The sequence below is a fragment of the Clinocottus analis genome, unplaced genomic scaffold (assembly GCF_023055335.1).
Source record: "Clinocottus analis isolate CAN_PGR_092001 unplaced genomic scaffold, fCliAna1.0.p SCAF_2, whole genome shotgun sequence".
Taxonomy (NCBI): domain Eukaryota; kingdom Metazoa; phylum Chordata; class Actinopteri; order Perciformes; family Cottidae; genus Clinocottus; species Clinocottus analis.
This window is the reverse complement of record NW_027175931.1, coordinates 9,214,030-9,223,989: the sequence shown is the minus strand read 5'-3', so window position 1 is coordinate 9,223,989 and position 9,960 is coordinate 9,214,030. Positions and strand designations below refer to the sequence as shown.

Sequence of the window (9,960 nt, the reverse complement as noted above, 5' to 3'; positions counted from 1 at the left end):
TAAAAAAAGGTTTGTTCAACACATTGCTTACAACGGATGACTAAATTAGTCACACCCAAATTTCATAATCTGTCATTTCTTTCTTTCAAAATGTAGCTGTAATAATACTTATGCACTGTGGACTACTTAAACTTTGAATCAGCTAATCATGTTGTATTACCAGTACTTCATTCAAGAGAAGAAATAATCCACTACTGTGAATAAAATGACCTCTACACAGTATATTTCAGATATACATAAGGCCCACAGGCTGATTCCTGTTAACAGGAACAATATTAGGGGATACAAATTCACACAGAGAGAGCAGTTTCAGCATCGATGTTTTACTAGAAAAAGAAAACAAATGGTAAGACAAAAAACAAAGGAAGAAAACAAATAATGTTTAAGCCAGAACGTCGACAGCCAAATAGTTTTCTTTTGGCTGTCTACGCATGTGCTGGAGGTGGCAAAAAAAGAAAGACAACAATATCATGTACAGTTCAAACGCCTGTGTGATCTAGATCATTGTTAAATGTCTTTTCACAAATCCACGGTAGAGACTATTTCCAGTATTTCTTTTATGTTGGATTGCTGCAGTGCTGCTGAACTGATACCCCGGGCTGAGAGGATTTGGTTGAAAACTTTCTACCTTATTCTTTTGAGCCATAAAGAGGGTTGTTGTTTAAAATACTTTTTATGGTAGTATTTTCCATTGATGATTTTGCCTGTTGAGTGTGACTTGATTCCATGCAGGCTAATGCGTGAGGAGGTATGTGTGCGAGTTTAACAAAGAAGTTGGAGGTTGTTCAATGTTTTTTATTGTTAAGTGTTTGAGGTTACGATGTAAAAGGTACGCAATGTGCAGAGTAAGAGCCAGAAGAAACTCAGATTGTCAGATGGTGTATCGGGTTCTCTGTCCCATTATTTTGCAGTGTGTCAGTACAGAAAAAAAAGGAACTTGTACACATTGCACTTTGTACAAACAGTTCTGTTTTACAATGGGACAGTACGGGAGATAAAAGCATGGGGAGGGAAAAACAAAACCAGGGAAGGAACGAGGATGATTTGATGGTAGGCAGGCCAGTGGACAAACGGTAGAATAAAGAAAACAAGAAAACAAAGAGGTCAAGTAAGGATAGAATAGGAGCGATGAGAAGGGCAGAAAACACAATATTTCAGTCCTACACACAGTACAGCTGTATAATGACACAATCTATATCTCAGCATTACCACCAGGCTAAGTTGCATTCGTAAGAGTAATACTGCACTGATGTATATCCAGAGATATGTTTCTCTTCTCCTAATTGGTCCTCAGATATTAAAGCAATGTATATTTCCACCTCCCTTAGGCTGGCAGTTGGTGGATGCACCAAAACAGGCTGCCATAGGCTATGTAACATATTTTAAACATGTTGTAGGATTGATTGCTCTTGCCAAGCATGATGCATCCTAGCATGTCCTTAAAATGTGTAAACCCTGTTCAGTTTGTACTGGTGTTGGACTTCAATCCGAAGCTGACTCACATCTGACGAGAAGACAAATAACCAAAAGCACTGAGGCGATATGAAATGCAACACAAACGCTCCACTCACCAAATGTCAGACAGCATTGTTTCCACTACAGTATGGTAATCGCAGAAGCCCATCCTCTCCAGAGGCCTGCCTGAAAGCTTCAGTGCTGAATACTGGCACATACATGCTGTCTCAGGGGTCCAGCAACAGAGGGTTTTGGGGTGAAAACACTGTTCGATAATAAAAAAATCAGTGAATGAATACCGGTGAAACAGACAGACAGGCAAAAAATAAAATGGTCCGAACCTCTCACAGGGCTGGAGTGATCTGAGCTGACCCTGTGAATGCAACAGTGTGTGTACGTGCGTTCCTACGTATGTGTCCGTGTGACTGCCAGATGGACATTCAGTGTTGAGCAGGAGACACAAAGACTGTGGCATATTAATATTCTCAAGTTATCAAAACAAACAGCCATATAACAGAATGTATGCCATGGCCTATGACAATCTGTGATCAATGTTTTTCTATAGCTCTCTATAGACGTATAGATATATATTTATTTGTATTATATATAATATGTAGATTTATAAAAAAAGATTTGATCTTAATTACAAGTAGTGGCATTTTCTTTTATATTCATTATTGCAATGAATTGTTATCTAAGATGATTAAAAAAGACAAGTGAGTTCTGTTTTGCTACGCAGTTATTTACAACAGTTTTAAAAAGCAAGCTTTCTGATATGGTACCTTTTCCCCGGCCACTGAAAAAGACTGAGGATCTCAAATGACAACCAAACTGTCCATTAGAGTCATTACCCTAAGAGACATTTAAATGATACCTATAGTTCAAGTCAAATGAAGCGCACCCACCATAACCTAGTGGCCCTCAACCTTATTACGGCCCTTGTAACAAATGGCTCACTTCTCTAGTCACTCCACTTGTAGGAAACAAGAATGACGGATTTTGATTTGCCTTTTCTATTGCTCCGCTATTTGGATTTATTATCCAAGAGGACATGGAGGCAGAACCAGTTTTTACAATTCAAAGGTTTTAAACGTCACATTTCCCCCACCGTGAATTTCTTCACAGAGGTCCCAGCTTTCAAGTTGAGAAGCACTTCATTAGGTAGCCATTTGAGATCTCCCCATGTCTCACGTTATTTCTTTCCATCACTGAATATACAGTTTGAACTTTGCCGTTGCCACTCAGCAAAAAGTAATCATCAGTTTGCTATTTAGCATTTCTACTGTCATGATAATGCTGTTGATGAAGGACTTAGTTAATTACTACACTTTATTTTTTCTTTTACAAACCCCTGTGAAATCTGTGGCTGAGATCAGCCACGCGTGTGTGTTTCGAGGTTACTTCTGTTCTATATTGGCTGATTATCTCGCTGGTTTTGCCGCGAGGAATCATTCTATATGCGTAGTAAGAAAGCATTTCATTCAATTTGAACAGTCCATGGCAAAGTAGCGAATTTGCACAGTCCGAACGTTCAAGCTTACAGTTTTCTGGTCTTCTAAGGGTGATAGTACCTGGCACTCTTTGCAGGCAAGTTAAGATGACAATGACCATGATGATGATGATGATGAAGAAAACAATGTTTGTAGTCTTAGTAAGGCGTTGTCAAGGGGTGCGGCGCATTGGCCACCACTGTCCTACGAAGACGGAGCAGGAATAGAGTTGTTTGGTTGTCTTTTTTCTTCTTCTTTTTTTTTTTACGTTCATCTGCGATCATCATCTTTATCACTATCATCATCATGATCAGTTTTGCGGTCATGTTCACAGCTCGTAGTTCATTTCATGTAAGTCTGTGCTGGCTTTCCTGTCGGTTTGTCGATATCAGGATGGTGTCCTCCCAAAAAACGATAAAATGAATGCTGCAGGCAAGTGTGATAGTCATAGTTGTCCTTTTTTTCTTCTTTCTCCACTGTTCACTCCATAGTTGTTTTTCACTTATCTCTTGAAAAAAAGTCAATGGCAGCAGGAAAGTGAAATGATGATGCACATCATGTATGTGTACTCTAGTGTGTAACAATGTGAGTATTTGTATTTTGAGTATCTGTAATTGTGTATATGTATGTATGTATATATATATATATATATATATATATATATATATATATATATATATATATATATATATATATATATATATATGTTTGTGTTATGCATGGAAATGGTAAGTGTGTGATTGCATGTTTGTTTGTTTGTGTCCTTGTCGAAGTCTGTATGTTTGAGTGTCGTTAAGGCACGGAAGGTGTTTTTGGTTTTCAGGGCAGTCCGGAGGAGACCACTGCAAGGCCAGGGTGTCGGAAGGAGGCGTGGCCAGCATGCACGGCTTTGGGGCAATCTGGCGTCAGGACGCGGCCATTCTCCCCCACACTTCCTGTGATGGAAAGACGGGCCTTGTTCCGCATGGCTTCAGAAAAAGACAGCTATATGAAAAGAGGTGGAGGTGTGTATGGAGAAGGGAATAGAGAAGGCAGAGTTGAGATTTAGTTTGGAAAAACAACCATGTCGTAGGCATATGCAAAGGCTGTACCCTCATCTGGACTCTTTGGGAAACCCTCTCCTCCAATCACGAGCCGTGTTAGCCCATTGAACAGTTGCACAGACTTAGCTGGCCAATCAGGACGTGCCTATCTGAAAACACAATGCTGCTCGCCCTTCTACACCCTCTTCAGCGGGTGTTGAACTGACTGATCCTTACCATAGGTTATTCTCCGTAGCCTATTTCTTTACAACCTTGGCTGCCACAAGTAGAAGTAGGAGTCGGGAGCCTAAACCAGGTAGTATGCAACTGACCTTGGTAGATCTGTGGGATCTTGCAGGGGTCAAAACCACAAGATCTAGACTCCCTGCACCCCACATTACTCGGGTCATCTAGGAGCACTGGGCCATGTAGGTGTATGATGCCCAGAGCGAGGTCAGGTGTAACACAACCGACAAACAGTCACTCTTTTCAGTCTTGTGTCGTTACAATGAGCGCTGACCCTGACAAGGACCCTGATATGTCCAAGAGATATCATCATGAGAGCAGAGCAAGGCGTAATCCACTTAGTTGTACATATGTTCTCAACACTCACCAAACCAAACAACACTGCCATCCCTGCAGACACTGCCTCACTGCATGTAACGTGCGCGCGGGGCCACAGTGGGATAATCTTTTCCTGCCTGACTATAGGCTTGGGAGATACTCACAAAGCTATCCCGCAAAACCTTTCTGTGATGGGCTTTACTGGCTGAACCATTAACTGAAGCACATAAACAGCAGTTCAGTTTGTCTGATGGAGGCCATGCGTTCAACATAACTTGGGAAACACAAGTCCTTGTAAAGCAGGTGTAACGTTGCCTTCCTGTCCCTCACTTGGGGTGGAAGACAAAAGGCATAAAAGGCAATTCGCTGAAGAGAAAAGGATGTCAAGCAGAAACGTGTGCGGCCTTATATGCTGTGGGGTACGCATGTTTTTGGGGAGGCACGTCCTTGATGGCAAACTTGTGATCGTGATTGGAGGAGAGGATTACCTTTAGAGTTCAGTAGAGTGGTGGTGTGAGTTGGAACAACTGTGCAACAACACATTTTCATAAAGACAGAAATTTCAATAAAAATGCATGCACAGAGAACGCTTACATGCATGTGCCTGCACAGTATACACACTGAACATACAACTTCGCAAACAGAAAGGTGTGAGGGTGCAATCCCACACAGCCAAAACAGTACTGGGTACAGTTTGCTATTTGCATTCCAGTCTATTTTTGTTGCTGTAATGGTGTGTTCACACCGAAAGCGTTGCGAAATATTCACAGCGCTTTTGGTGTGAACACGTCATAAGACTTGCATTATAAGCTTCCTAATGAAACAATCAAAACATTGATTAATCATTGCCAAATGAATTGGCAACAGTTTTGATAATTGATTAATTGTGAAAAAACAAAATGCCAAGCAGTTAGTGGCTCCATCTTTTCAAATGTCACATGAAAAGGAAAATATTACTGCCTATTTAAGAAGTAATTCATTAAATAGATAGTTACAGGCATTTTTTATGGAATAGTTCACCTCGAAACAATATAAATTGTACACAAATGTGCAATTTGGTAGAAAAATATATTCTGGGACCACAAAGAGCATATGGAGGTGATTACTAAATACACTTTATAATTTTTGGGGTGAACTATTCCTCTCAGTCTTTTTGATCATAATTCACAATGAGCTGCTTGAAATAGCATTGTTAGATGTTCTGGGAGCATTTATTTGTTGTTAATAAAAGTGTGAGTGACTCTTCTCTTTGTTCTGTGGCTTCATGTGAGAGTGCACCCCAAACTACTCTTTCAAATGAAAGCAAATGCAACAGTGACATAGTTTAACTAGAGGCAAACACAATTGTAAAAGCAGGCACAATCAACAAACATGTACATAGTAGACAAGTGGGTTGTAGACATCTGCATTTCAAACGTGACCATGCATTTCTGGGTTTCTCTTAAGTAAAAAAAAAATCCAGTGAGGATTTGAAAGGATTTAGAAGGTGAGGATTTTGGAAAAAGACAAAAGGAAAACAAGAAGGAGTTTTTGTTTAAGGTTTTAGATTTATAGAGAGGGAGTGACTGACTATACTGCTCAGAGTAGGTTGACACTTCACACAGTCAGGCTACTCTGTGATGTTTCACTGTCATATCTCATATTTTACAACTGTGCATTTTTTTTTGAGAACTTGTATTGAGTAAAATGGGTGTAGCATGAGCTCTGAATGCCTCAATTCTTAACATGTGTCTGCTATGACTAAAGTTAAGGACAGAACAGTTAACTCTGCAGCAAAAGACAGCCAACTGTATTTGGGAATACATACATAATAATCTTATTTTAATCAGTGTTGACTTGCTCAATTAAAAAACAAAGAAGAAAATGTAATAGAGCGTCTAAGAAAAACACTCAAGGAACCTACAAATATTTGGTCCTAGACATTTCACTTTCAAGATGATGTATCTGTGGTAAACCTTATACTTCTATCGGACTTGGCACGGCAACTTGTGGACAAATATATCCAATATTTAGTGTACCACATTTAGCTGTCATTATTTCTAATTCCCGCGTATTGATCTGCACAAGGTGATAATCCAATATGACTTCATAATGCCTTTGCTAAGCAGATTGTCAAATTAAGGTCCAGTATCCCCTATTGCTTAAGTGAATTGCTTTCTCCCATCAATAAACATGAGTCATGTTTTTACAACAACATCACTGAGTAGCCGTTCTATATGAAGTGTTTGTCTCATCAATTATTCCTCTCCATTAACACTAAGTAACTGGGCTGTTTGGACATTGTCAGGGCTGGAATAAGTCAAAGTCTCTGTTTAGACCATCTCCGACAGGGGTGCACAACTCCAGTTTTTGGACGACACAATAAAGGTGCAGTGCATGGATAGGGTACACTGCTGACTACTGGCCACCAGACCTGGGAAACATTAAGTTAGTAAGACTAAAAGTTGGCTATTATGCACTGACGAAAATATTTGTGCCTTGTTTTGTCATTTGTAAACTAGATTCCGAAGGATACGCTTGATATTTCTAGTCATAGTCTGATAGATTAACATGTGAAATAAAAGTCTTGATCTCTGAGTCTATCTTAATGAGCTCCTAGAAGTCAGGATTAGTATAGTTTCCCCATAAGGGTTTGGCTTATAATCAGTATATTAGATAGGATTCAGGGATTTAGAATTTAAAGAACGTAATACCACTAAATCAAATGATGGCTGCAGGTTGAGTATCACCCATAGACAAAACTTCAAACCAATTAAAAACTGCTTTAATTTGTTCCCATAATAACACAACTTTACTAGATTATATGTTAGCTGAATGGACAAGATTAGATCAGTACTTTAAGAGAATATTTGAAACTTGGCTGAAGTTGTCAAAAGTGCAGTCTTACCCTAAATTAGTCTGAATTGGCTCAGTGTGAATGGATTTTAAAAGCTTTTTCACTCACACTCATATGCCCTTTCGACATTGCAGGGGTCCTACTAGTTTAGTTATGAAAAGTATGGCAGACATCCACTGACATAAAAACAACGTAATAGTGTTTTTAAAATTCCTGAAATATCCATCTCATTATGGCTGAAAAAGTTTTATTCAGACTGTAATTAGTGATAATTGATGCCCACACTATCGCCAATTAATTTGTAGCTCGAAGCATTCACTGACTTTAATGAGGAACACCACAGTAACACAGTTCTCAGGGTAGTCAAGTGTTTATGTGGACTATTGCCACAATCTTAAAAGTTTGTTTTTTGCAAAAAATAAATTAAAAAATGCTGTCGTTTTATCTTCTTCGTTGTGAGGATTTCTTGCTTTTATTGACTTATATAATAATACATTGAATTATAATTGTTATTTGATTAATTATTATTTAATTGGGATAATAATCGGTAGATTAATCGATGAGGGACATTTTTGTTAGTTGCAGCCCAGTACAGTAGACGAAATATGCTCAGCACATCTCTCGTGCCTGGAGATGGAGTTGTGCATCCCTTCTCTGTCATTATGTTGTTAACTATTAGCTAAAATTACAATGCAGGTGTCTAATCAAGTCATGAGCCAAGAGCATAACCATCACTGTCATGATCATCATCATCATCATCTGCAGCCAAAGACGATGGAACCAAATATGTAGTCACACAAATCTAACCCCAATCTAGGGGGTGAAATTCTGAAGAAAAAAAAAAGAAAAAATGATGCAACAAAATTTAAACTTAATAACATTAGGCCAATAAAGAAACAAAACAGCCAAAAGCTTTCACGAAACATAAAAAGCGACATTGGTTCCACAATGCTTGACCACATCCTCATCACATGAGAACAACACGGTTGCGTGGGGCTGCTGCGTCAGCCTCTACATCGACAATACAATAATCTACAGCACCACCACCATGATCAACACCACCATTAACCCCACCTATATGGGAGCCTCTAAATCCTACCCCTATATCTTGACCCCCTCGGAGCCGTACACGTTGTACCCCTCCCTATAAGTGGCTAGATTCTGGGTGCTGGGGGAGGGGCTGGGGCAGTGGGGGGGGCTAAGGTCCACCTTCATGCGCTTGGCTTCGGCCCGTGACTTGTAGCAGAACTCGACCAAGGCCACCAGCATGGCCAGGCCCAGGCCGCCCACTAGGATGTAGAAGACCCCCGCCACGTTGGACAGGCTCAGAGCCTGGGATGACTTGTCCTGGAGAGAGGCAGTGGGGTGAAGTTTGGGGAAAAGTGGACGAGGAAAAGGAAAAAAAAATGAAGAGTTGAGGTGTAGGATGCAGCAGAGGGATGGAGTTTAGGTAAAACGAGTCAATGGGAAAGGACAAAAAAGGGAACAAATGAAGAACAAAAGAGAGAGAAGGAGCAGAGTGGGATGTTTATGAAGGATGGAGTTTAGGTAGGTGTGTGGAAAAGACAATATGTGATTAAGGAGAGGAGATAGGCAAGTGGGATAAGAGGTGGAGGGACATTTTGAGAGACGGGAGAAGAGGAGAATGTAGGAAGGAATAAAGCAGGAGAGCGAAGGGAATGAGGAGTAGGGGGTGAGCGTATGAGGAAAGAGGTGGGGAAAAAGCAGACAGAAAGAGTAGATACAGTGGGTTAGACACAGAAATGGAGATTGTCACAGAAAGAAAAGTTTAGTGTTATACTTTTGCAAATGTACTATAGAATGCCACTGAAATTACATTTGTTATCACTCAATTATGAGTTGTCATACAATTACATTCTACTTTCACTACAATTATTACTACTATCAACACAACATCTACTACGTACTACACATCTGTAACAGTCAATATGACTACAGAACCATTCGACTCTAACTGTAGCATAGTAACATGATATCAAAGCAACTTGAATAAACATTTCAATCAGGTCAAGAAGATCAGGCTTTAATCTGAGCGATGATGAAACAGCTACAGTGGAGAAGCTACTATACTCTATATTGTAAAAATCTTTCTGTTTAGGTTAAGTATTTTTTGTCAACTGGTATATTTATGGAACAACACTATATGTTACAGGTCCATACTTTTTTCCTCATTTTGTAGGAAACCTCTAAAACAAACGGCATACTTTGGGTCTAAATATTTTTTTAATGGAGTTTTGTGGTTGTTTTGAGCATATATGCAGTTGTTGACTGCTCTACTTAAACCAAGTGCATTATTAATTCATTATCAATTTATTATTGAATATACAGAAGGTTAAATTGATAATAAAATAGAACGCTTGTCTGTCAACAAAATTGTGAACAAAATTCACATGAAAGCTCAGCTGACCTGCTGTCTTTATACACCAATAATGAATTTACATGAATTCCTAAATATCTTATCACAAGTGTAGGAATGTAACCTTTATTTAACTTATGATTAGGACCAAATAAAAGAGTCCTTTCCCAAAACTCCAGAGGATTTAATAAAAATATGGACCTGTAAAATGAAGCA

At 39.3% G+C, this 9,960-nt stretch overlaps 1 protein-coding gene across 5 annotated transcripts in view; it reads right to left on the bottom strand.

The window, feature by feature from the left end:
- Positions 1 to 316: 316 nt before the first annotated feature.
- Positions 317 to 9,960, bottom strand: part of gria4a (glutamate receptor, ionotropic, AMPA 4a) — a 95,898-nt gene continuing 86,254 nt past the window's right edge. For 2 of the 5 annotated variants that reach the window (XM_068585596.1, XM_068585597.1), the window contains exons 17-18: positions 8,577 to 8,714; positions 317 to 3,929 (exon numbers count right to left, since the gene is read on the bottom strand). In XM_068585596.1, the coding sequence (XP_068441697.1) occupies positions 3,765 to 3,929; positions 8,577 to 8,714 (303 nt within the window). In that variant the 3' untranslated portion in view covers positions 317 to 3,764. Of the gene's footprint in view, positions 3,930 to 8,466; positions 8,715 to 9,960 lie in introns of those variants that run through there. The other 3 variants (XM_068585598.1, XM_068585600.1, XM_068585601.1) reach the window with 2 other exon arrangements.